Source organism: Arvicanthis niloticus, chromosome 24, assembly GCF_011762505.2.
Source record: "Arvicanthis niloticus isolate mArvNil1 chromosome 24, mArvNil1.pat.X, whole genome shotgun sequence".
Classification (NCBI taxonomy): domain Eukaryota; kingdom Metazoa; phylum Chordata; class Mammalia; order Rodentia; family Muridae; genus Arvicanthis; species Arvicanthis niloticus.
This window is the reverse complement of record NC_133432.1, coordinates 35,004,351-35,032,214: the sequence shown is the minus strand read 5'-3', so window position 1 is coordinate 35,032,214 and position 27,864 is coordinate 35,004,351. Positions and strand designations below refer to the sequence as shown.

The following is a 27,864-nucleotide window of genomic DNA, read 5'->3' as shown; positions in this document are numbered from 1 at the left end:
GCAGAGACAGGCAGATCTTGGGTGCTCTCTGACCAGCTGTTTAGCCTGACCATGAGCCCCAGGCTTGTGACAGACTGTTTGAATGAATGAATGAATGAATGAGGTGGACAGCACCTAAGGAATGTTTGAGGTTGTTCTCACGCATATGTGCTCACTCTCCTGTGCTCGCTCGCTCTCTCTCTCTCTCTCTCTCTCTCTCTCTCTCTCTCTCACACACACTGCTCTCTCTCTGTGTTTCTCTCTTACACACACACATCATCTGTCTGTATGTGGACTGTTTACCACAACCAAGGAATAAGCAAATGCATTTCACCACCCATAGCATTTAGGATGTAGAGTGAATCCTTAGCAGCCAAAGTGATTTAACTTTTTTAAGCTGTCAATTTCTTTCATTTTTAATATTTATGCATTAAGGGGTTTGTATGTGCCATGGTGCATATATGGAAGTCAGAGGATAACTCTTAAGGATCATTTCTTACCTTCTACCATGTGGGTTCCAGAGGATTTAATTCAGGTCATCAGGCTGCATGGCAAGTGCCTTACCCTCTGAACTGTCTATCCCCCCATCCCTCAAAGGATTTTTCTGTTTGCTTCTTTTTCACTGTGTCATTTTGTTTAAGCCTTTGTGGAGTTGTAATTTATATAATGTAAAATTGACTCACTTAAAGTGTGCATTCCCTTCATGCCCATTTGCTACCATTCCTTTTTTATTTCTAGTTCTAGGCAACCAACCATGTATTTTTTCTCTATGAGCTGTCTTTTCTGGCCTGGCTTGGGAGTGAACACCTGTAATCCCAGCACTAATCCCTAGAAGCGAAGAGGTTGCAGGTTTGAGGCCATCATGGGAAACATAATGAGATCCAAGCCAGCCTGGGTTCTGTAGTGAGACCTTGTCTTTACTTCATATAGAGTCTCTGATTCTGGTTATTTCATATAAATGGCAATGTCCTCACCTCCTTCTCTTTCTTTCTGGTGCTACAGACTGAATCCAGGGCCTCCATGCTAGACAAACGTTGTACCATGAAGCTAACTCCTCAGCCCAGTATGTGGTGTTTTGTGACTAGCTTCTTTATTGAACATAATAGAATCCATCCATACTGGAGTACGTGTCTTACATAATGCCTTTTAATGGCAAAGTAATGTTGCATCGTATGGAAATACCACGTTTTGTTTTTATAGTCACTAGTTGATGGACATTCGGATGGCTTCTAATAAGGTACTCTTTTTTAAGAGATACATTAATGCCTACATAATAAGGTGATTTAAATGGAAGATAGGAAGGACACAGGGTTTGGAGGGAAACTCTGGTGTTTTCAGATTTTGCAAGCCTCTTAAACCTTAGTAGACAGAGGGCAGAGCCTTGTAACTTTTATGATTCTCTAGTGAAGCTTTTCTTTTGAGTTAATGAAGTTGCAGGCACTGGCCCCATTACCTCATGCTTGGTCTTCATGGCTAATTGGCCCACTGGGCCATCGTGTCTGTAGCAGTGTGCTCAGATGTGTCTGTGGAGCTGAAGGGACGGCAAGCAGCATATCCAGCACGGACACATAAGTCTCTATATTCCAACTTCCAAAACTGCCACCGCATTCACTGTGGGACACTGAAGGTTGACACTGCTCCTGTTCCTGGTGATAGCAATGCAGTGGGGGTTAAAATTAGGTCCTGACCTTAATTAATGTGTGCTTTCAAATAAGGTGACAGGGGAGTAAACAGATAGGTAATATCATGTACGGTAACAGCAAGCACTTAAAGAGAGATCCAGGAACACAGCAAAAGCAGGGAGAGAGGGAGGCTGCAGTTGCCCTGCCTGTGGGAAGAAGAGGGGTGGGAAGAAGAGGGCTGGGGTAGGCGTCTGAGAGCTGAGCTGAGACCCAGTGGGCCTCGTGTCCAGAGCCAGATCCTTCAACTGGGAAGAGCAAGTAGTATTCCCCATGGAGGAATGAATTTGGCTCTTTGAGATTTGTAGCTTATGAAGGACCTGGAACACAGAGGCTGGGGTGGAGTGTGTAGTTCAGTTGCAAGGAATGGCCCAGTTTGAAGTATCTCTTCCTCATACCATGCTGCTAAAAAGACAAAAATCCAACATAAGAACTGAAGATAAATCCATTGAGTTTACCAGGATCTGCCTTATATTGTGTTTTTTCTTCTGAATAGATGTGTTTAGATGAGTAGTCTTGGAGGGGGCGTTGCTTTTGTTTTTTATTTTTGTTTTTGGGTGCTGAGGTTTAAACCCAGAAGCTCGATGCATGTAAGTCAAGCACTCTGCTGAGCTATAACTTCAGCCACTAGGTAGATAGACTTTTAATACCAAAATTAGTAGTAGCTTTTGGTACTTTTGTAGAGGTCTTGCCCTTCACCTATCAAGTAGACAAACAGTATACTAATCAAAAATATAGGCAAAGATGTTTGGAGAAAGTATTGTTTGTGTAGAAAGTTATGGAAGTATAAATTGCTGCAGCCTCTTTCTTCTTTGTATGTAATAAAATCCATCACGCAATCTGTGTCTCAGATATTGTATTTTTAGATAAATTCTTACCTCTCCATATAGAAGGAATGCAGTTTATTACCACATGATTGATGGTTGCACAAGCTTGTAAGAATCAACTGTCTCAGTGGAGAAATAGATGGACAAAACGCGTGTGTTTATATGATGCATATCTATACATTTGTTTGTATGTCTGTTAAAAAGTGCAAAATGGCCGGGCGGTGGTGGCACACGCCTTTAATCCCAGCACTTGGGAGGCAGAAGCAGGCAGGTTTCTGAGTTCAAGGCTAGCCTGGTCTACAAAGTGAGTTTCAGGACAGCCAGGGCTATACAGAGAAACCCTGTCTCGAAAAACAAAACAAAACAAAACAAAACAACAACAAAAAAAAAACAACAAAAAAAGTGCAAAATGCAAAATGTTAACCAGCAGTGGTGGGATGCCTTTAATCCCAGCTCTTGGGAGGCAGAACCAGACAGATTTCTTGAGTTTGAGACCAGCCTCTTGTCTCAAAAAAACAAACAAAAAACGGGAAAAGAAAAGTACAAAATGTTTTAGGAAGTTGGCTTATATGGTTGTGGGAGGTGGTGAGCGAGTGCGGTGTTGGGCTGTTAGGTAACACGGTTCCCAAGTATCTCAGGGACACCTCGGTTTTGTTAAGGCCTTTCAGCTGATTAGATGACATCCACACCCACCCAGATTTGCATTTTCCCTCTCTTAGAAGATATTAACCATTTCTGCAAAAATACTTCTGCGACTAGGTCTCAGAAGCATAACTTTTAATAAAAAGGAAAAGAGAAGAGTGAAATGAATTGGATTATACCACAAATGTTTCTCATTTAAGTATTGTTTCAATATATAAAGCAAAAACATCTTAATCAGGACTAAATGTGTGTGTATATAAAGATATAAAACATAGGTTAGAAAGTCATCAGTAATCTTGATTACAGATTCTCTGAGGACTAGCATGGCGTCATTAGGGTACACAGTGATTTTGTCTGCAGTAGTGTGGGGGCTTTCTGCCAACAGACTGGTGAAGTGCTAGCCTTTAGTTAACGATCCTTGTCAGGACTAAGTGATTGTGAGTTGTTGTTGTTGTTTGTTGTTTGTTGTTGTTGTTGTTGCTCTTCTCCTCCTCCTCCTCCTCTTCCTCCTCCTCCTCTTCCTCTTCCTCATCTTCTCCTATTATGCTTTCTAAAACATGTACTTATCTGTACATGTGTGCACATGTGTGAGACTAGAGGACAACTTGCAGGATTCAGTTCTCTCTTTGTACCCTGTGGGTTCTATAGCTCAAATTCTGGTCAGCCAGCTTGGCAGCAAACAACTCTACCTACTAAGCCATCCTGCTGGCTCCAGATTCTTCTTTTTTCTTTCTCCTTTTGTTCTTTTTTTTTTTTTTTTTAATGGGCAACAAAAATGGGAAGAGATCAGAAATAACTCAAAAGCTATTGGAAGGTTAATTACAGTCACAAAAAATGGGTAGTAAGAATCTAAGAAAATATTTAAAAAAAAAAAAAAAAAAAACCTGTAGCTATTTCCTTAATTTCTCATAATGCAGTGCCCTGACATCAGGAAAGCATTTTTACCCCAATAAAAATGGGATGTGTTTCACAATGCACCCCAAGAAGCTATTGAGGCACCCGGGTGAGTGCAGAAGTTGGTAGTGAGATCTCTTGATGCCCATTGGATGATTACCAAGGTTTAAGATGTAATGCCTCAGAGTTTCTGGATCTCATCTGTAAAATGAGGTAGCTAATAACCAGGAGGTTAGGATCAAACAAGATCCAAGTCAGATGTTAAGCCAGGATCATAACACCATGAGAATTAACAGATATTTCAAATCTAAGCAATTAATAGAAGAACCATACCCTCTCAGCTGAAGAAAGCAGTTAAGAACCCCTTTAATTTTCTTTTCTATGGTTGGCTCCTTCTCTAGATACTTTGTGGTCATGACCTCTCCCATCCTGATAATGACATTTCGATGTAGGAGAGCTGACATATTTGTTTCTGTGTTATGTAAACAGGAATGGCCATCTGTTTGAAGCTCGACCAGTATTTTAGAGCTCTACTCTTGCAGTATTAGTTACAACTGGTTCAGTGTGTACCAAGGATCAAGTATTAGGAAGAGTGTGTAAGAGCTCCCTAGAGCTGGGGTGGGGCTTAGGGGCAGTGTGTTTGACTAGCATGCTTAACGTTCGGGGTTTGATCACAGAACTGCAAAAATGATATGTAATAAAACAATAAATAGAAGTTATGTTAGATTATCACATTCAGTCTTCATATTTATTAGAAAATAAAAATGATCACTGTTTCCACTTGTAAAGCAGACTAAGGCTCACAGAGGTAATGCTAATCACCCAGTTGTTCAAAATGGACCTTGTCTCTGACACTTGCAGTTCCATGGCATGTTACAGATTACAGACAACATGAATTACATATAATGCCATTTGATAAATAATATAATAGCCGGGCAGTGGTGGCACATGCCTTTAATCCCAGCACTTGGGAGGCAGAGGCAGGTGGATTTCTGAGTTTGAGGCCAGCCTGGTCTACAGGGTGAGTTCCAGGACAGCCAGGGCTACAGAAAAACCCTGTCTCGAAAAACAAAACAAAACAAAACAAATAATAATAGATAGCATAGATTTATGGGAACCAAAATGTTTTGTTTGTTCATTTGTTTTGTTGTTTTGTTTTGAAACAGGGTTTCTCTGCATAACTGCCCTTACTGTCCTGAAACACTTGTAGACCAGGCTAGCCTTGGACTCACAGACTTCTCCCTGCCTCTACTTATGCCTCTGCCTCTCAAATGCTGAGAATAAGGGCATGCATCACCAAGCCTAGCAACAGAGAGGATTTTTGAGTTTACATATTTGAATAAAGTTTTTATTTGTTTTGTTTTGCTTTTTGAGACAGGATCTAGCCTGGTCTCCAGCTCTCAAGCTTCCTGCCTCAGCCCCCTATGTGTTGGAATTGCAGGCATGTATCACCAAAGCTAGCTCAAATAAGTATTTCTGGTCTAGCTTAATGCTTACAAAGCCCCATCTCAGTTTTCCAGGTCTCCTTAACCAGCTTGTGTTCCACACCATGACGAGCATGGACAGTGTGACTCTTGTGGCCACCTGCTGGCCCTCAAGCACTTGTCTCTTTGCCAGATTTGCTTCTGATACTTTCCCCAAGGCCAAGGAGGTAATCAAATATTGGCAAGGTCAGGACAGGAGCAGCAGCTTCCAGCACCACTCAAGGAAGGAGGAAGCAAAGCTTTCTTCAAATGACGTCTGTCTCAGTATCCTCAGTTAACTCTTGTCACAGATGTGCCTGCCACACCACCTTAACATTTGTCTCCAGTCATACAAGGGGTTGTATAAAATGACATAAAATTCCAAGCTGTAGAACTTGGCATTTATTTAGAGACTTGTAAATCACTTAAAGATTATTTTCTGTAAATATTACTCACATTTTTGATTGCAAAAGACAAAGTACTAAAATATCAAACAATTTGCCCTTGATTATGTAGAGAACAGTCCTAGAAAAGCCCCCCCCCCGCCCCCACCCTACTCCAGATAGTTTCTCTGTGTAGCCCTGGGTGTCCTAAAACTCACCAGACCTGGCTGGTCTTGAACTCAGAGATCTGCCTACCTCTGCCTCTTGAATGTTGAGATTTAAGGTATGTGTCACTACCATCTGACAATTTTTCTTATTTTTAAGACATACTCTTGCTAAGTTGCTCAGGGTGTCCTTCACCTGCCTGCGCGTAGCTCAGAATGATCTCCTGAGCCTCCTCCTCCCGAGCCTCCTCCTAAGTAGCTGGGCATCACCGCAGTTTGTTTCAAATGGACAACCACTCGTTCTTCAAAGCTACTGAGGGGTTTTTGTTTGATTGGTTTGGGGTGTTTTGGTTTGTTTTGGTTTGGCTTTTTAAATAGAACCAAACCCTCTTCACATCAGATTTATCCCAAGTGGAATTATACTGCTAATACATTAACCTAGACTTTATTTTGTAACAGTAGGTATCCATACTTACTGAATGGAAAAGAAACATTCTAGTGGAAACTGGTTTGGTGATTTATACTAATTGGCAAGTAGTAACTGGTGGATACATACTAAGCTTTTTATTTTTTTTTCCTTTTTTTTCAAACAAAAGTAGTGTTTCTTGGCCCATTTGTATCTTTTCCATCCATTTCATTCTTAAGTCTTCTGTTTTTTCCTGTAAACTAGAAATGGAGTTGGTCTTTCCTGCTAATGACCTCCAGTTGTAGGCAGTGCCATAGCTCAGGTCTTAGCAAACCTGGCCACAGTCCTGGCCTTTGACCCCAATGACTGCCTTCCTTAAACATAGAGCCCATTCAACGTACAAGTGCGTGTGCTGCCTGCTGCTGTAACATCTTCCAGACTTCATAGTACAAAGGCAGTGTTGCTTTTTTGTTCTTCAGTTTAAAAATAACTTGTACCTCAGCTAAAATAACTAGATTCATGGCCAAAAGCCAGTATAGAAATGGATTTTCCATGGTTGAAAGGGGCCAACATTTCTGTAGCTAAACCTAAATATCAGAGAACTAGATGACATGTTGAACTTTTCTAGCTTAAGAACTCTTAGTTTTCTTCAAAGCTGGATGTATAGTCTTAAGTCTCAGTTAAAAATCTATGAATTATTTAGAGAGTGATTCTCATTTCTTGGCCTTTTAGCTAAGACTATGTGTGGATAGTGATTTGTGTATGTTCAATGCTCATCATAAGATGTTAGGGTTATTAGTTCAAGAGTTATCTTTTTTTTTAAAAAATCAAATTATGAGTCAAATGTGGTGATGTACACCTTTAATCCTAGCACTTGAGAGGCAGAGGCAGACAGATCTCTGAGTTCAAGGCTAGCCTGGTTTACATAGTGAGTACCAGGCCAGCCAGGACTACATGATGAGACCCTGTTTTAAAAGAAAAACAAATTAAGAGGCCAGAGGAGATAGCTCATTTGGAAAAGCACTTGCCTACAGCATGAGGAGTTGAGTTTTATCCCCAGCACTGACATAAAAACCTGGGCCTGATTGTGTGTGTTTGTAACACCAGTATTCACCAATTGTCAGAGACGACATGTGGGTGCTTGGGGCTAATAGACAAGCCTTGGGGTCCAGTGAGAGACTCTCAAGAAACAAGGTGATAGCTCTTGAGGAAAGGTACCTAAGTTTGACCCTAGTCTCCACATACATGCACACATACATGCCCTTGCACATACACACATGCCCAGGCAAACACAACCAAATTACGCCTTTCTCTTATTTTATACAAATAATATACTTAGAACAGATCTAGGTTTTTTTTTTTTTTTATTTGTTTTACTTTTATATGACTGCTTGTATGCTATAGGACAGGCTAGCTCTGTGATGGTCTCCTCTAATTTTTACCATATACACCCAGCTTCATAAGAATATTATAGGAACTTTAGTCATGCTGCTTTCAAGGTTGTTTTATTATTCAATTAGGAAATGACTGTTTTCTAATGAGGGTTTTGTTGTTGTTGTTTTGAAAGTCACATATCTCAGGCTGGTTTCAAGTTCCTGTGTAATAAAGAATGGCCTTAAACTTGTGAACTTCTGATCTTCTGCTGCCTCCCAAGTGCTGGGATTACACATTTGCACCAGCATGCCCAGTTTCTGTAGTGCTAAAGATGGAACTCGAGGCTTTATGCTTACTAGACAAATGCTCTACCAAGTAAGCCACATCCCGTGAAATTATTAGGTTTTAAGAATCACTGAGCTCTCCTACATTGTGGACGGGATGGTAGAGTGGCCCAGCTGCTTTGCCTGCAGGCCTGGCAGCATTTCATAAAGTTAAACATACACCTATCCTGTGTATTTATCCAATAGATATAAAAATTTATGCTCATACACAGACCTGTACATAATTGTTCATATCAGCTTAGTTAGAGTAGTTCTAAACCGGCAACAACCTGAATTCATAAATTGGGTAAGCAAAGTGTGATACATCCGTTCCCTGAAGCACAGCTGGCACAAACAGAAAAGAAGAGTGGCTATTAATACACCTGCCATGTTGGATACTTCTTAAAGGCACTGGGCTGCGTGAAAAAGACTATTCTCAAAAGGTCTCATACTGTGTAACTGCATTTACATAACATTCTCATAAGAACAGACTTAGAGTGGTCAGGGTGGGTGGGGAAGGAATGACTAGAAAGGGGCCCAGAGATTTTTGTGCTGATAGGATGGACCTTCTTGAATTATGGTTGAAGTAATGATAGCTGTGCAGATCCATATACAAGATAAAATTTTATGCAGATAGTCTTCTCTCTGAAAGCAATAAGGGATACAAAGATTGGCAAAAATCTGGGACTGGAGAGATGGCTCAGCAGTTAAAAGCTCTTACAAAGCACCCAAGTTTTAGTTCCCAAGCATGTTTGTTAAGTGGCCAATATCAGCCTGTAACTGTAGAACCAGTGCATCTGACGCCAGATGGTCTCTACAGGCACCTGCACTCGTGTGCATAACCCACACACAGACATAGAATTTGCTCTATTTGGGGTTACTATTGCTGTGACAAAACACCATGACCGAAGCAACTTGGGAAAGAAAGAGTTTTCTGTTCATCATTGAAGGATATTAGGACAGGAACTCATACCAGGCAGGAACCTGTAGGCAGGAGCTGACACAGAGGCCATGGAGGAGCACTGCTGACTGGCTTGCTCCTCATGGCTTGCTCCAGCTGCTTTCTTATAGAACTGGGACCACCATCCCAGGGGTCCTACAATGGGCTGGACCCCCCTTCAGCCAATCACTAACTAAGGCAATGCCTTAGAGCAATGGTTCTCAACCTGTGGGTCACGACCCCTTTGGGAGTTGCATATCAGATATTTACATTACAATTCATAACAGTAGCAAAATTACAATTATAAAGTGACTACAAAATAATTTCATGGTTGGAGGTCACCACAACATGAAGAACTGTATTAGAAAGGTTGAGAGCCACTGCCCCAGAGGCTTGACTAAGGCCAGACCTTATGGAAGCATTTTCTTAATTGAGGTTCCTTCCTCTCAGGTAACCTTAGCTTGTGTCAAGTTAAAAAAACAAATCCAGTACATAATTAAAAGGTAAAATATTTTTAATTGCCAAAACCCAAATAAGGTCACTGTCAAAATCCAAGTAAAGTCATAGCCATCCTTGTTGTACAAGTAGCTATTTAATGGATCTGAGAATGTACTCGGATTATAGAAAATGTCTCTGTGGGAGCTAAGGGAAATCACCACATCTAGGAACTGTATGTATGTGTGAGTGTGTGTGATGTGTGAGTATGTGTGTGTGGTATGAGTGTGTGTGTGATTGTGTTTGTGGTATAAGTGTGTGTGGTGTGAGTGTGGTGTGAGTGTGTGTGTGGTGTGTGTGTATGTGTGTGAGTGTGTGTGTGCGAGTGTCTGTATATGTGTATGTGATGTGTGTGTATAAGAGTGTGTGTGCGTGGTGTGAGTATATGTGTGTGGTATGAGTGTGTGGTGTGTGTGTGTGGTGTGAGTGTGTGTGTGGTATGAGTGTATGTGTAGTGTGATTGTGTGTGTGGTATAAGTGTGTGTGGTGTGAGTGTGTGTGGTGTGAGTGTGGTGTGTGTGATTGTGTGTGGTGTGAGTGTATGTGTGTGGTGTGTATGTGTGTGATGTGAGTGTAAGCATATGCATGACATAGAATGTATGAGGTCAGAGGATAACTTTCGATAGTTGTTTATCTTCTTCCACCCTAGTTCTAGGAGTCACACTTAGGGTGTCAGCTTGTACAGCAAATGCCTTTACCTGCTGAGCCATCTCACCAGCATCCATGTGCATAGACATTGTTTTAATAGCTCCTCATGAGGCCTGACCTATTTTAAAATGAAACGCTTAAAGAGGGTTTTAAGAAGAGACTAGAGCAATAGCAGTGTGTCTGCAGATAAACAGTATAGGTGCTGAGGGTTCATCGAAAGATTGGGGGCCAGAAGCTTTGGGGCATTCTTGGCCAGTTGTAGACCTAGGACAGCTGCCTGCTCCAGTGATACAAGGTGGATGGACTTCCAAACAGAGGGATCCTTGTGGCTTTCTTTCCCTCTTTCTGAGAATACACTGACATGATGGCAATATGGAATAACACACACACATATCTATATATAGTGCAGACATTTAAAGGGGGAAACATCTGTTGACAAGAAAAATCTAAAACTTCGGGTAGGATGGCGGGAGATGTAGCTCAGTTGGTAGCGTGCTTGCTTAGCACGGACGAAGCCTTGGGTTCTACCCCTAACAGTACATGAACATCATGATAACATGCACCTGTAATCCCAGCACTTGAAATGCCGAGACAGTGGGATCAGATGAAGTCCAAGGTTTCCCTTGGCTACATAAAGAATTTGAAGCTAGCCTAGGATACATAAGACATGCAAGGGAGGGACAGAAGCAAGGAGACAAGTAAAGAAACATCCTTTGAGTAATAGAGGAGTGGTGGCTGGCTTACATGTGCCCAAGGGATCCATAGAGCTGAGGAAGCCGTTCACCCTAGGACCTCAGCAGCCAGGGCTGGGATGAAGTGTGTGTGCATAGAAGGTGGCTCAGCCACCAGGTTGCCTTCCCTGTCCCAGTCACCACTGAGAATGGATCTCTTCTGCCTACAGAGTAAAGAATTAATCTGAGGACATGTTGGAGCTTGGGTCTTAAACACCAGAGGTAAAAGTGCACAGGGGATCTGGTGGACACTGGTTCAGTTTACTCTGGTTCCAAACCCCCATCCTGATTGACAGAAAAGCTAATCATCTGTTGGATGCTCTCCTCTCCCTTCTACCCGATGATTGGGAATTAGGAATGTCTTTGTAGAAACAATGCCCCTGAGTGCTATCCATAGTCAGGCTCCCCATGGACTTGCTGTCTAGACAATGTGCTTGCAGCCACTAGCAGCAGCTACGTAGCACCCACAGCTCTGCAGCAGCATGAAGGGCTTTACTTGTAAATATGAACTGACTTATTAAAATTAGAGAAGTGTGTGTGTGTGTGTGTGTGTGCCCCACATGTGTACAAGTGCCCACAGAGACCAAAAGAGGGCATCAGATCTCCTAGGACTGGAGTTAGCTACAGTTGTTACCTACCTGGTGTGGGTGCTAGAAACTGATTTGGATACTCTGTAAGAGCAATATATGTTCTTAACCACTGAGCTATCTCTCCAGTACCCAACAACCCCCTTTAAAGATCATCAGAAGTGGCTGAGTATGGTGGCATATGCCTTGAATCCCAGCACAGAGGCAGTCTTATGTACATAATGAGTTGTAGGCCATCCAGGTAACATAGTGAGACCCTGTCTTTTAAATAAATAAATAATTACCAGAAGCCAGGCATGATGCCACACACTTATAATCCCAGCACTCTTGAAACTGGCACAGGATTGTGAGTTTGAAGCCACCCTGAGCTACTTTGAGAGACCTTGTCTCAAACAAAGAAACAGGCTAGAGAGGCTTTGCAATTAAGAGCACTGGCTGCTCTTTTAAGGACTGGAGTTCAGTTCCCAGAACCCACATGGCAGCTCATAACCATCTATCTACAGCTTGTGGGAGTCTAATACCCTCTTCTTGTCTCTGTGGGTACCAGACACCCATGTGGTACAAAGACATACATGCAGCCAAAATACCCATATACATAAAACAATAAGATAGTTTTTAATTGAATAAACAAAACAAATAATAACACCAGAAGTTAGATAAAAGCCTTTATCAGAAGGATAGTTTAAAGAATATATATTTAGGAGATGATGCCATGGGGGACTGGAATAGAATATCAACACTCTAGGGTACTCAGAAGAGAGGACATCACATTCGTAAACAAAGGCTAGAATGGTGATTTGTTTGTTTGTTTGTTTGTTTTTCAAGACAGGGTTTCTCTGTGTAGCCCTGGCTGTCCTGAACTCACTCTGTAGACCAGGCTGGCCTGGAACTCAGAAATCCGCCTGCCTCCGCCTCCCAAGTGCTGCGATTAAGGCGTGTGCCACCACTGCCCAGCTAAAATGGTGATTTTTTTTTTTAAAAGGAAGAGCTAAGAAACTAAAGCACTCACAAAAAATTATACATACATTGTGTGTGTGTGTGTGTGTGTGTGTGTGTGTGTGTGTGTGTGTGTGTGTGTGTGTGATTAAAAACACCAGATAGGATGACACACACCTACCTATAATCCCAGGACATGTCTCAGTCAGGCAAGTGCTCGCTTGCAACCATGGGTACCTGAGTTTGGATCTCCAGTAGCCATAAAGCCCAAGCACAGCTGCAAATGCCTGTATCCCAGTGCACCCCTGGGTCTTGCCGGCCATCTAGTCTAGCTGAATTGGCAAACTCCAAATTCAATAAGAGACCCTGTCTCAAAACTCAAGGTAAGGAACAATAGAGCAAGACACTGGTTATTGACCTCTGGCATCCACACAGGAATGCATTCAAACATCCTAAAGAGTCAGGGGTCAGGGGAGTCAAACAGACAACAAAAAGTTCGTTGACTTCAGTAAACGTGGTACTAGAGAAGTAGAGCAGCATCTCAGACATTCCGAGGAAGACAGGGGGGTATATGATATTGCTCAGCAAAACGGCAAGCAAATGTCAAGGTAAAAGTAGTTCCAGAGGATAGTGAGAAGGCACTTGTCACCCAGCCTGATGACCTGAGTTCAGTCTCCAGGCTCCACATGGTCTCAGGAAGAACTGACTGCCCCCGGTTGCCCTCTGTGTGTTGGTACATTCACACTCCTCTCCCTCCCTCCTGCACACACACAATAATAAATAATTTAGCATTTGTAAGTAGTTTCAGACATTTGGAGGCATGGATACACTTCTCATACATCATTCTTACATCAGTTTTGGAGAATAATCTCCAACAGAAAGGAAGAAGGTGGACGTTGAGAATGGGAGCTCTCAATACAGGTAGCCAGCTAGGAGCATGCAAGGACAGTGGCCTGGCAGCCTTAGGTGGGGCTGAGAGAAAGGACAGAGTCCTTGCAAGGGGAAATGAGAAATAACATTCATATGGCGGTGCTTGATCTGACCCTGCATGGGAAAGGACTTAAGGTAGACATGTAGAAGCAAGGGGGAAGAAGGGCAACCAACCATTAATTCCAGGAAAACCAAAAAGGCTACTAAGAAAGGAAATGTGACCATAAATACTTTCTTTGAATTGTAGTGACCAATATTTACAGTCACAATGAATACCGTTAGGTGACCAGAAAGTTGTCAATCGCCTAGGAAAGAGGAGTGCATAATAGAGAAGCAGGTCCTCCTGAATTACTAGAGGGAGCCAGAAGTTTCTCTCTAAAATTGAAGCTGAGTGAGTGGATAGTCAAAATGGTGGTACTAACAGGGAGAGAACCATATGATTGGAAGGGTCTTTGAGGTAATAGCAAGGGTTAAAATATAAGATGCAGGCTTTCTCATTGTAGTTTTTATCACTATTCAATTACTTACTGTCCGTTGTCATTCATCCTCTATTCCCAGTTACTAATGGAGAGCCTCTTTTTCCTCTGAAGGATGGGTGTAAAGCATCTGATGCATTGAATGTTGGCTTGTTTTCCATCCTTTATCATTTGGTCATCTATATATACTACATACATCGGAGAACTGGTGGGGAGGGCTGAGTGGTCTGTTTAGAATGAATATGAGGTAACTTGTTGGTCCAATATGGAGCAGTCATCTATCGTCACCATATCTTGATGTGTCCTTAGTCATAAAGCGAGCACCCTGGGAATAATCCTGTTGTCTGTACTGTACAGGTTCAGGCAAAATGAAAGCAAGATTGCCCTGAAGTTTCTAAACACTTGATAGCCAGAACATTACCTTAATTATAAATTAAATTGAGGTAGTTGCTCAAACAGACTTTTTCCTAATGTGACAGCCGCAAACAATCTACCTGTACCAGAGAGGGTTATTTGGCCTCCAGGCTCACAGTCCCGTGAGTCCTGGGAGGGATGCGAATGTCTCCTGCTTGCTCCATTTATAGCAGATTCTAGGCAGCCCTTGGGTAACTGAAGATTATATCCACCTTGCTGCCTGTTCCATTGGGTCAGACAATTGAGTTCACTGAGATTTTTACGTCTGCATTATTGTAAGCTGAAGATTTGGCTCAGTTAGCATACATGAAGCCCTAGGTTTGATCCCCAAAACTGTGTGAACCTGTTATTCCAGCACTTGGGAAGTAAAAGCAGGAGGGTCCGAAGTTCAAGGCCATCTTCATATACATAGCAAGTCCCTATGTATATAAGCAAGGCCTGAGACCCTGTCTCAGTAAATAAATAAATAGGCAAGCATCTGAGACTTGGCTATCTATAAATTCTATTATATAGAAATTCTAGACCTCACAGTGACAGAATATCAATATCCCTCCTTGTTTATTAATTTGTTTTGTGTGTTTGTTTATTAATTTGTTTTGTGTGTTTATTTATCAGAATGTTATGGAACAATTCAATCCTGGACTACGAAACTTAATAAACCTAGGAAAAAATTATGAAAAAGCAGTGAATGGTAAGTCTTTTGGTTTTTCTTAATTGATTAATTTAAAGCACATATGAAAATTTTAAAGTTAATATTTTATTTATCTTTAATACCTAACATTGCATTTTTTAAATGTCTGTATATGGAGTTTTTTTATAATTTATCTACAGGATTTTTACAACAGCAGTGCAGGATGGTACTTAGTGTATTGAAGTGAGTGACTTGAGTGATAATGAAGGAACTATAAGTGACATGTTTTAACTTTCAAATTGTGCTTTCTGATACACAAACTTGAGCTTTTATATCATTTTCATGAACTTTTCTAATTTTTAAACAAATTTTTGTGAACTAATAATTTATATGTATACTTAAAATATTTGAATATGGGCAGATGTCATGGCACATGCCTCTAATCCTAGCACTCAGAAGGCAGAGGCAGGTGGATTTCTGTGAGTTCAAGGTCAGCCTTGTCTACATAGTAAGATCCAGATCAGCAAGGGCTACATTGAGAGAAAAACAAACAATAATAACATTTGAACATTAGTGTCCTGCTACATGAGAATCATTCACTTAGCTATCTTTAGAAGAATTTCTGACCTTTGGATAGACTATATTTTCGTTTTATTTTGAGACAGAATCTCACTTTGTAACACAGGCTAGCCAGCTTTGAACTCAGGCAGTCCCTCTTCCCACCCTCCCAAGTGCTAGGATTACAACTGTGAGCCACCGTAACACCTTGCTGATGTGTCATTTTCATAGTAACATGAAAAATAATATTTTTAATCTCAGTGGAAGAACATCTACATTAAAGGTTGGGTTTAGATTCTCATTTCAAAGTAAGTGAGTCATTTCAACTGAATTTGAAGCCAGGCCTAGTGGCATAGACCTACAATTCCAACTACTTGGGAGTCTGAGGTAGAAGGATTACAAGTTCTGTGCTAGTGTCTGCACCTTAGTAAGAACTTGTCTCAGAGACAGTGAGAGCAAGAGGGGAAGGATTGTAAGAAATAGAGAGATGGGAAAAAGGAGAAGGGGAGAGGGGGATCTCAGGTAAGCAGCTAGCTAGCAGGATTGTGTACTGGAGAAGTACTTATATAACATTAATAAGGCCCAATCCCCAACAAAAATAAACTCAACCATTGACATTTGCCTGTCTTTCAGGACCCAGGTTGCTAGCTATCTTGAAAAGGTTCTCACTGAGGAGGCTGATAAACAGCTACTCCTACACTCCCACTGAAACTGAATGCTATTAGAATACATTGATAACTACCCAAAAACGTGGCCTAGGCAAGACAGTGTGCATTGTCTGGGCCCTGAGCAATGGTGACGAAAAACATGGTAGTTGCAGTCACTGGAAAAGTCGATTGCAAGGCTGTGCATTTTTACCTGCAGCTTTCGGTTCCCGGGAAACATAACAGGTCTGATCTTGTCACTCTGCCCAGCAGTGCCTTTACCATTCACAGGCACCTTCCCTTTTTTGAAAGCAACAGGTCAGCCTTATAGCTCTCCTTCCATGATTGCTTAATCACTGGCCACAAAGTCCTTGCTGTCTCCAGTCCTCGTGGGAAAATCACTATAACCTGTAGAACTCTTTCCCCCTTGTGTAACCTGAAAATATCTGAGGCAGTTACAGACTAAGAGAGCTGCTTGCAGCTTAGCCTCCTGTTAACACAACTTCTCCCTTAAGGGCTCTTACCCCTTCACTACCTCCTAAAGATGACTCTGTTCATGATAAGCATCCCCTGAACTTCTGTGGGCCATCTGATAGAGTTTTGGTGATGCTACTGATAATTTTAGCTACATTCATAAAGCCCTTGGTAAGAATTTGGGAGTAAAGTTGAGGAAGTCAACCAGAAGTGCAGTCAACAGATTACAAAAGTGGACTAACATTTGAATGGCTGACAAAGAAATATAGATCATTGTCACAGAGATCTGAGCAGTAGTGATTGGTGTGGACTGGAGCAGGCAAGAGACCTTGCAAGAGCTCGAGCGAACAGATAAGGGATATTAGCAGACAGACACTGCTTTGAGCAGAAAGATGAGCCCTGGGCACCACACTAACCTGGGGAGAAGCTTAGAACAGGTGGGACTGGGCAACGCCAGCTAAGCTATGTGTTGCACTGTGGCACAGGCACCTACTCTTGCACGAAATACTGCAGCATCCCACAGTCTTGATGGCTTAAGACACCACCTTCAGTTTCCCCTGTAAGACAAGATAGCTCTCTGCAGACTCAGGGCTCACTCTGCTTGATTTCCTTTCTCCATCAAGGTCCTTACTATAGCAGCACTTAATGGCCTAGCATTTACTAGGTTCCAGTGCATGCCATGCTTGTTGGTACTGTACTGGCCAGTTCCATGACCAGTGTCCTGGGTAACCACAGATTTGATATCTGAAGGGGTGCAGTTCATTGAAACTATTCAAGCACATGAAATATGGACTTGTGGGAGACCCATGCAGGCTTTAGCAGAATAGGAATCCAATGAAACTGTTTTAAGAAAAAAATTATCAGTGGGGCATAGTGCATGCTTTTAATCCAATCACTTGGAGTGCCCGAGGAAGGTGAAGCTCTGTGAGTTACAAGCCAGCCTGGTCTACATAGTGTGTTCCAGGACAGCCCGAGCTTCATATGAGACCCTGTCTCAAAAACAAGCAAAAAATTTTCCAGTAGAGGTCTGTACTTAGACAACTCTAGCTTGAGGAGATGATTAAACAATCACTAAAATAGAATTTGTAGGTTTCCTTAAACAGTAAGTAATAGAAACTCTCACAAAGTGGGGCAAAGTTATCAAAATACTATTTTATGTTTTATTAGTTCTGGATAACTTGTATAGTCCCCCCACCCCCACCCTTCTCCCTCTTTTCTGGGCCCTGCTCGCTCCAGCCCAACTTGTATAGTTTTAAAGTTAATTTAGCTTTATTATAAAATCAAAGCTATTTTGAAAGAGTGAGGTTACATGGTTTTAAATATAAGTCAATAGTTACTTTTCAAAAATCTCAATTTAGTGTTGGTGTAAAACAGACATTTTAACTGTTATATAATCCTGACGGCAACTCTTCAACTGACATGGTCTTCAGATTATCAGTGCTTTACAGTTTAAACTTTCACTGAACACCATCTACTGAGTTGACGTTTTTGCTGGCAGCACACTTGCTTTTAGGTGGAGTTGCTTTTTCTTCAGTTCCAGCTAAAGCACTATGATTTAGAGCTGAGGAAGTGAAGTACCTCAGCAGGAGATGTGTACACTGTGGCTGACTCACACCGACCTTGGGGACAGTCTGAAATGTCTCTACTCCACTCCCTTTAGCAAAAGGAGCTGATAACATTCCCTTCCCTTGTCTTAACGATGCTTAAAGATAGCCAAGTAAAGACCTGAAAAGCCTATATAAATGCTGTCTGCAATTGTTAAGTACCCTGTAAATTCTCCAGTCTTCTAAAACACTAGGAGACCAGAACATTGCATGTCTGAAACTTGCATGCCAATACAGTAAAAGCCTTAATTTATATTTTTTAAAACTCTATAGTAAATGCTGAAATCAATGAAATTACAGTGGCAGGAATTTGGCCTGTAATACCTTCAGCTACACCTATACATGATAAATCTTTTTCTATACTTCCCCTTAAAGGTTCCCCCTTGAGGTGTGGGGATGTAGCTCAGTGGCAGAGTTCTTCCTGAACATACAGATAGGAGTTGGAGACATGGCTCTGCAGTTGGGTGCACTTGCTGGTTGTGCAAGGGCCCAACCTGAATTTCATTCCCAGCACCATCAGACAGCTCACGACTACATAAAGCTCCAGCTCCAGTGGACCTCATGTCCTCTTCTGGCTTCTGAGGGCTCCTGTATGTACATGTTATGTTCGTACACAGACATACGCATACATACAATTTTTTATCTTAAGTAAGAAAAGCAGAGCCTGGGAAGATGGCTTAGTGAGAAAAGTGCTTATCTCAAGTGTGAGAACCTGAGTTTGCTCTTCAGTACCCATGTAAAAATGTCAGGTGTGGGGGCACAAGCCTATGATTCCAACACTGAAGAGCCAGAGACAGGCAGATCACTGGGGCTCACGGCTCAGGCAGGCTAGCCTACCTGGTGAGCTCCAGGCCAATGGGAGACCCTGTGTCGAAGGAGGTGGAGGTGACCATGATGGCTCCCAAAGCTGTCTTCTCCCTTTCACATATGCATTAATGAGTATATGTAGACACATACATGCAATAAATAACCTATTTCTTAGCCTGGCCTGGTGGCATAGGTTTGTAATCCCAGCTACTTGGGAGGCTAAAGCCACAAGAATTACAAAGCCAAGGCTAGCCTAGAAAAACTTAGTGGAGACTCCATCTCAAAATGAAAAATAAAATAAAAAGACAGAGGATGTAACTCATTAGTAATGCACCTACCTAGTTTGGGTTTTACGTCCAGTACAGGGAGACACTTAAAAAACTGGAACAAAGCCGGGCTGTGGTGGCGCACGCCTGTAATCCCAGCACTTGGGAGACAGAGGCAGGAGGATTTCTGAGTTCAAGGCCAGCCTGGTCTACAAAGTGAGTTCCAGGACAGCCAGGGCTATACAGAGAAACCCTGTCTCGAAAACAAACAACAAAAAAGAATGTAAAATATTAAAAAAACAAAAACAAAAACAAAAATAAAACTGGAACAAAACAGCCTGTGTGTGTCTGACTGCTCTGTGGGCAAAGAGGAGGGGCCAGAAGCCCCTTTACTTCCAAGCTCCTGTGTTCTCCAGAGCTCCAGGAAAACTGGTTTCTGTGTCAGAGTTTAGAGAAGGGTGGAGATTTTTCCTCCAAAATCACACTGGCTTCGGCTGGGTCTTGTTGAAATGCTTGCTGTTCATACACCATTCTCAAGGGTAACTACCTGTAAAGCAGAAGCCAGGCTGCTGTTTGTTCATCCCATGATGACAGAGAACTTTACAGAGTGGACAGCCTTCATCTCCACAGGGGTGCAGACACTGTCCCCATACCTTCAGGGTCCATCTGAAGGAGAAACGATTTTTAAATTTTTAGTTTAGTTATTTTAAATTGTGTGTGTGTGTGTGTGTGAGAGAGAGAGAGAGAGAGAGAGAGAGAGAGAGAGAGAGAGAGAGAGAGAGTGTGTGTGTGTGTAAGGGTGCCCACGAGGCTAGAGACATTGGCTGCCCTGGAGCTTAAGTTACAGAGATTGTGAGCCTCTCAACATGGGTGCTGGGAGCCAAACCTGGGTCCTCTGCAAGAGTAAGGTACAGCCTTACTGCTGAGCCAGCTCTCCATTGAAAAATATTTTGTTATTACAGAAATATATATTTTAGGATGATGAGAACCTAGCTTCTGTTGTAATAAAACCTTTGGTTGTTTCTGCTGGAAGGAAAAGGAAAGAGAGCATTCAGTTATTTTTTTTTTAAGTAAGTTTGTAATTTTCAGTATTTTAAACTTCATAGATTTTTTTTTTTTTTTTTTTTTACCTCAGTGACAAATACGTTGGTTGGTTGTGACTCGGATTGTCTTTTTGTGGTGTTAGGGATATAGTGCACGCTAGGCAAGCAGTCTGCACTGAGCTATGCCCTCAGCCTCTCACCAGGGTGATTCCAGACAAGTATTCCTCAAATCCTCAGCCTGTTTATTTTTATTTTGAGATAGAATCTCCGAGCTCCCCTGGCTAACCTTAAACTCACTCTGTAGACAAACCTGGCTTCTTTTTTTTTTTTTTTTGGTTGTTAGTTTTTTGAGACGATGTTTCTCTGTGTAGCCCTGGCTGTCCTGGAACTTGCTCTGTAGACCAGGCTTGCCTTGAACTCAGAGATCTGCCTGCTTCTACCTCTGCCTCTGGAGTGCTGGCATTTAAGGCATGTGCTAGCCGATACCACCCAGCTCTCTTTTTTTAATAGAAAAATTAAATGTGCTTTCATAATACAGGTTCCTAGACCACAGCACCCAATATTCCTTGAGTAATGACATGGCCGACCTGTAGTCCCAAAATGTGTCTGCTGCCAGTGACCATTTGATATCAGGAACACATGCTTTGGAAAATGGCATCAGAAGCAGGCGAGGCCTTGTGAATGTCACCGAAACAGTCTGGTCTAGAACTTCCTGTAGCCAGGGGCACACTGGGATGTTGAACCTGTCTCACTCCCTCCTTTCCTTGTCTGAGTAATGATTTTATGTATCACATTCCTATCTAGCTATGATCCTGGCAGGAAAAGCCTACTACGACGGAGTGGCCAAGATTGGTGAAATTGCCACTGGGTCTCCTGTGTCAACGGAGCTAGGTGAGCTGACCATCCATTTCTACAAATCTTAACCTGCTGTCCAGGAAGCTGAGCGTGTCAGGTGACTCAGATCAGGAACACAAAAGGGAACTAGTTGGGCACCGTAGTTTTGAGTTCACCTTGGCACATGAAAACGGAGAGTTTTTTGGAAGGAGACCGGGGCTCAGGGGCAAGGTGGAGGCCCCTTCTTGGGCCTCTTAGGAGCTCTGCTCCTGCCTCTGCTGCCTGGGTTCTGGCCTGTCACCTCAGATCCCTGAAGTTCTAGCTTGGAGAACTGTGGCCTACATCTTGCACCAAGGAGGGTGAGACAGGCCAAGTCCTTATGGTGACTCACCTTGTGGAAAATGACTCCTTGACTCCTTCTGCTGTGCCCTTGGCCCCCACTGCTTCCACACTTGCCTTTGGTTGTGATTTTTCCGGTTTTGCTGGTATGAATGGATCCCCTGTGCAGGCAAGGAGGATAGCCACACCCTGGGCAGCCCCTGGGACAGCCAAGGGAAGCTGGGCTTCTATTTACAGAGCTCTGCCACTGCACTGCGGTCATCTCCTGCAGGGCAGGGCCACTTTGCTAATAGACCCACATGCCACTCTCATCTTTAAAGCTTGTGGACTATGTTTTATTGTATAGACGCTAAGACTTCTGCTTTAAGGATTTGGAAAACACAGTGAAGAGCAAGTGTGTGTTTAAAGAGTAACATGTCCATCTCTACTCAGTGTCCAGTAGTCTGAGAAACTCACCAACCACGTTCAAAGGCTGGAACTAGCTAGAGGCTTGATGTTGGTGGCAGGATGTGGGGCAGGCTGGGTTCATGTCCTTTGGCTGCTTTATGCCTAAAATGTTGGTGAAGCAATAGACAAAAGACAGTGTACATCTGCAGTGATGTTATATGGGGACTAGCAACACTGCTGTGTTACATGGAATCAATCGCATGTGGGTTTAGAAACCCCCATTTCATGCTCTGGGGGGGTCTGTGACTTCCCAGTGTCACGGCAACCAGTTGCAGCTCTGAAGCACCATCAGTTTAATGACATGCAGCCAGCCTTACATAGCCAATAGTAATATTTTAGACATTCAGGGTTCTGGAAGCAGCTAAGCTGATAACAGGGTTCCAAAAATAAGATTTAATTAAGAAGAAACCTCCCATTGTGTCAGGCATGAGGAAGAAAAAGGTCTGACCCTCTCATTAACACACATGGCACTCTGACTCACTACCATTCAGCTCTCCGTTTTAATGTTTTATGGGTCTCGCCACTGTTTAAATAAGACTTCTGTTCCACACCTTACTTTATTCAGCTGCAAGTCCATAACATTGAACCAACTATTTCCACAGCAACAGTGTTGTTATAAACACCGCCCCGACACTCCCATTTCAGTGCAGAAGGAGTGAAGTGAAGCTCCTTCCAAGTTTCACTTTGTTTCCAGTTGCTTATGTCCACTGTCTCAGAGGTTTTTACACATTTACTTACTAGTTTTGTTTTGTTTTGTTTTTTTTTAACCCATTTACAGCATTTTCTCTAGGTTAAAAAGTTCACCCCAGTAAGTCTTGCTTTGTGAGACTTAATAATAACTTCCTTTGACTTGCTTAGTTTTTCTTTTGGTACTGCTTAAAATACCTTAGTATATCTACTTAAATTCCCACATGGAAGAATAGCAGTCAAGTCGCATATTTTTAAAAAATAGAAGAGGAAGGAGGAGAAAGAAGGGCTGGGGAAATGTGAATAAGTACTTGGCACACAAGCATTCGGACCCGAGTTCAGATCCCTAGCCCTCATGTAAAAGCAAAGTGTGGCAGCACATGCCTACAGTCCCATCACTAGAGAGACAGAGACAGGAGGCCCTGGGCCTTGGTGATCAGATAATCTCCCTAAATAAGTAAACTCCAGATTCTGTGAGAGACACGGTCTCAAAAATGAGGTGGAAAAGCTAGTTTATTAATAAAGACACATGGCATCGACCTCTGACCTCCGCAGACTTGCACACATGTTCACAGGTACCTTTACACACCCCTCCTCCAAAAGAGAAAAAAAAGAAAAAACAAAGGTAGATTGTTTCCTTCCTTTTCCAATACGTTGTGTGGCTTTGGATACTGGTACTCATAACCTTATGAAGCATAAAGTTTATTTAAGTCTGTCTCAGTTTGGTTTCTAGTTCTGTGATAAAACACCATGACCAAAAAGCAACTTGGGGAGGAAAGAATGTCCTTTGCTTATACTTATCAAGCTCATTATCAAAGGCAGTCAGGGCAGAAACTCAAATGAGGCAGGAACCTGGAGGCAGGAGTTGATGCAGAGCTGCTTACTGGCTTGTTTCTCATGGCTTGCTCAGCCTGATTTCTTATAGTAGCCAGAACCACCAGCCCAGAGATAACACCACCTGCAGTGAGCTGGGCCCTCCCACATTAATTATCAGTGAAAAAAATGTCCCACGGGCCAACCTAGTTGGGGCATTTTCTTAATTGAAGTTCCTTCCTTCTAGACAACTCTAGCCTGTATCAGGTTGACATAAAACTAGCCAGCACAAAGACACACAAAGACAGCATGGTGACACATGCTTGTAATCCGAACCCCTTGGAAGCTAAAGCAGAAGGATCTCAAGGTCAGCCTGGGCCATATAGTGAGGCCACAGGACAACTTGGGCTGGTAAAATGGCTTAGAAGTAAATATGCTTGCTGCTGGCTGACCTGAACCTGAGTTCAATTCCAGGGACCCATTTGATAGAAGGTGAGAACTTTTAACTCCTTCTTAAAATTGTTCTCTGACCTCCACATGTGTCCTATGGTCTTCACACACATTTTATTAATGTATTAGAAACCTTTAAATGAGCCGGACAGTGGTGGTGCACGCTTTTAATCCCAGCACTTGGGAGGCAGAGGCAGTCGGATTTCTGAGTTCGAGGCCAGCCTGGTCTACAGAGTGAGTTCCAGGACAGCCAGGGCTACACAGGGAAACCCTGTCTCGAAAAGCAAAAAAAAAAAAAAAAAAAAAAAAACCTTTAAATGAAGGACTGTGGTACAGCTCAGGGGTGCACTATTTGGCTAGCACACAGAGCCCTGAGTTCCATCCCCACACAGTATAACTGCAGTTAAGACCGTGAATCATTTCCAGTTTTTCATTCAGTGTGTCTTTTGAGTCTATTGGTGAAGATGGGGTGGATTTTTAACTATAGATAGTTTCCATTTAGGCAGTCTCACCTGGCATCTGTCCGTCTGCTGCTGTAGGGATAATTTAATATGCTTTTGCTTAAACATAACAAAATGTCCTGTGATTTAAGCAATAGGCATGTTTATTGTTCCATGTGAGGCCTGTTGAGTCAGTCCTCAGCAAGGATTCAGACTCCATCTCTTGTCTTCATACACATTTTCTCAGGCCACCAAGATAACCACCGGCCTGATGACCACATTTATCTCCTCATTGTCTCCAAATACAGGAAGTAAAATGTCTTCCCAGGTGTGTCCTGTTATAAAGGAGGAACTCTTGCCCAGAAGTTCCAGCACACATCCCTCTATGCTCCATAACCCAGGTTAGGTCACACTCGTCCATGCCTAGCTGCCAGAAAAGATTCCTTGGTGTGGCCAGCCAAGGACTGCAGAGGAGAGGCACAGCTGTTAGGACACAGCCCTGGTATCAGGCATCTCTGGCATTAATGAGCTGGTTTTAATGGTTTGGGGTGAAGGGCGGGACATTACACAAATGTTCCCTACAGACATTTGTGGTGCTTCTGCATTTTGCATGTGTCTCTGATTGGAGTGGCTTCCCCACCCCCCATATGGGCTGGTATGCATTTGCCCAGCATTTGTATACATCAGACCTTGTCACCTGTTCCCACAGGCCCAATGTGCTTCTTTTTCCAGAAGACCGCAGCTGCCTTCCCCAACCAGTCCTGTTTAGAGGCAAGATCTAAGCACAAAGGAAGCAGCACTGGGGACTTTTTGTTTCTTCCGCCCACTGAGTTTTATTGCTCACCTTTGATATCTATGACCATGGACTCCAGGGCATTTCTCCTGGGCCTGCTTCCTCTCCTCTGCTCAGCAGCTGCTTTCTGTGTGATTCCTGCTGCCTTGTGTTGAAAACTAAGGGACTAGAGAAAAATTAAAAACATCTTCTGAAGGCTATGACTGTGTACAGTGCCTACCCTCCCCAAGTTCCTGTGGTCTCTTCTAGTGAGACACTGCCCACTTTTGTCTAGCCCACTTTTTCCAATGAGAAATATAAGACTGTCTCCCTAACTCTGTAGAATAGCCCATCCTAAATAGTTGCTGTGAGCTGGGCCCTGCCCAGCATTTTACACATAGTTACCAAATAGTTCTCACTTTGGGCCTGTGTAGTAGGCATAGGTGCCTTCCATCTCTCACAGGCAAGGTGACTTGTGTCAGATCGCTCAGTTAGTGGGTAGTCTGACTTCAGAATCTGAGTTCTTGACCTTTGCCCTGTCACTGAGGCAAGGGGAAGAGGGCGAACCAGCCGAGGAGCCTCTGAAGCCTCAGCCATAGGGGCCTTTTCAGAAAGGGGATGATCCCAGCACTCAGAGCCTGAGTTCAAGGTTAGCCTGAGCAACACAGTTACACCTTAACTGAAAAGGGAAAGAAGGGGCTGGCAAAATGCACTTACCATCAAACCTGGGGACCTGAGTTTGCTCCCTGGAACCCACATAGTGGAGAGAACCAGTTTCTGGAAATTGTCTTTTGAACACCACATGCATATACACCATGGAAAGTAGTCCATATTCCAACCTCCCAAATGTTTATGTAATTTTAAAATTAAAAAGAGAGAGAAAGTTATTAAAGTTGATATTAGTGGTAGAGCAGGCCTATCCAGTATATTTAATGGTGATCAGTTCCCCTTGAAGATGATGGTATCCCTCAAATCTGTCTGTTTAACAGCAGGAACCAAGAAGTTAGTGATGTGAAAATAACAGATAAATCACAAACACACATGCATGTACACTGTGTCTTTTACTGTCCACCAAATTTGGGTCTCATTAAATCCTCACTAGAATGTATGGAGATGCTTCTCTCCTCCCCCTCCTCCACCTGAGGTCCACACTCATTCCATTCATTCCTGGGCAAAGTTTTTTTAGAGTGATCTGTAGGTGCCTTGTTCCCTTAGGGGTGGCGGCTAGGCTTAAGAACAAACAGTAATTAACCTCCTTTGCAGAGAGAAGTGATAACCCACCTCCATGGTGACCACAAGTCACTCTCCCTAGACATAGGCTTTGTAGCCAAACAAGACAAAGCAAGATTTGAGAAGCCTAAGATCCCCATGGAGGTGGGCAGGTCTACTTGTCTTCATTCCATCCAGCTCTAACCCAGGAAAGAGCCAGGCTACTGTTTGCCATCCTGAGACAGGCTGCCTGTCACTGGAGAGAGCGCCATAGAGGTGGTGGTGTCAGTTTGCTGGGTGCAACAGAGCTTGCAACACTTGGCCTTTGTGAGTGGGTTGGGCAAACCTAAAGGAGGTGAAGGTCATGCTGTGTATGTAGGTTGTCTGAAGAGGAAATGAGATAATGTGCCTCCCAGCTTCTAAAATACCAAAGCCTAGAAAGACACCTCTAGTCCCCTCTTCACTTCACCGACTTCTTGGAAATTAGCAAATACTGCATTCATTCTTTTCATTCATCAAGTAGGTAATGTGGGTTTGAAAGAATATGTTTTTCCACAATGATGCTTGTTTTTTCATGACTCAGTCATTTCATTCTCTCAATCATTTCTTTGGTTTGTTTCATTTCCCGTTCTTTTTCTTTCTTTCTTCTATTGTTCTTTTTCTGATTTCATAGCTGGCACAATTAAAACATCCATTTTAAATGTGTTAATTGCTTCACATGGTAATAATACTAGAACAATAACTGTGCAAATTGAAACCTAGCAGTCATCTTAATATTCAGTGGAGAAAATTGTAATTGTGGGTCCTTTAAAAAGGGTTGGCCGAGTTAGGCAGTGGTGGCACACAGTTTTAATTCCAGCACCTAGGGAGGCAGAGACAGGTGAATCTCTGTGAGTTCAAGGCCAGCCTGGTCTATAGAGCAAGTTCCAGGACATACAGGGTTACACAGAGAAACCCTATCTTGAAAAGCAAAACAAGGAAGCTGGTGAGATGGCTCAGCGGTTGAGAGCACTGATTGCTCTTCCGGAGGTCCTGAGTTCAAATGCCAGAGACCACATGGTGGCTCACAATCACCTGTGGGGGTGTCTGAAGACAGCTACAGTGTACTTACATATAATAAATAAATAATAAAAACCTTTGGGCCGTGCGAGCAGGGCAGAATGAGTGGGAGAAGGGAATGGGGGAAAACCCTTAAAAACAAGAGTCTGGGTTGGGAATGAAGCTTGGTGTTAGAGCCCTTGCCTAGCATGCAAGTTCTAGGTTCCATCCCCACACTGCAACAGGGGAAAGTCTGTTAAAATTCTCATATTACCGAGGTATAATGACACACTTATAATCATTTGGGAGGCTGGAGCAAGAGGACAACATCACCATGCATGTGCACACACGTGAGTGCTGGGGAAAGAGATTAAAATAGAAAAGAAATAAAAACAATAGCCTAATGGAATTGATAAGGCATAGCTCACTGGGCCAGTTGTCCTGCTCACGTTCCACAGACTCTGCATATGCAACCACAGGAACTAGAAGGGGCCCAGATTTATTGGCATAATTGAAG

General features: G+C 42.8%; 1 protein-coding gene across 1 annotated transcript in view; it reads left to right on the top strand.

Annotated features, from left to right (window-relative positions):
* The window catches only part of Baiap2l1 (BAR/IMD domain containing adaptor protein 2 like 1), a 94,200-nt gene that overhangs the window by 20,139 nt on the left and 46,197 nt on the right, over window positions 1-27,864 (top strand). The window contains exons 2-3 of the mRNA XM_076923635.1: window positions 14,907-14,982; window positions 21,123-21,209. Of these exons, the coding sequence (XP_076779750.1) occupies window positions 14,907-14,982; window positions 21,123-21,209 (163 nt within the window). The remainder of the gene's footprint in view (window positions 1-14,906; window positions 14,983-21,122; window positions 21,210-27,864) is intronic.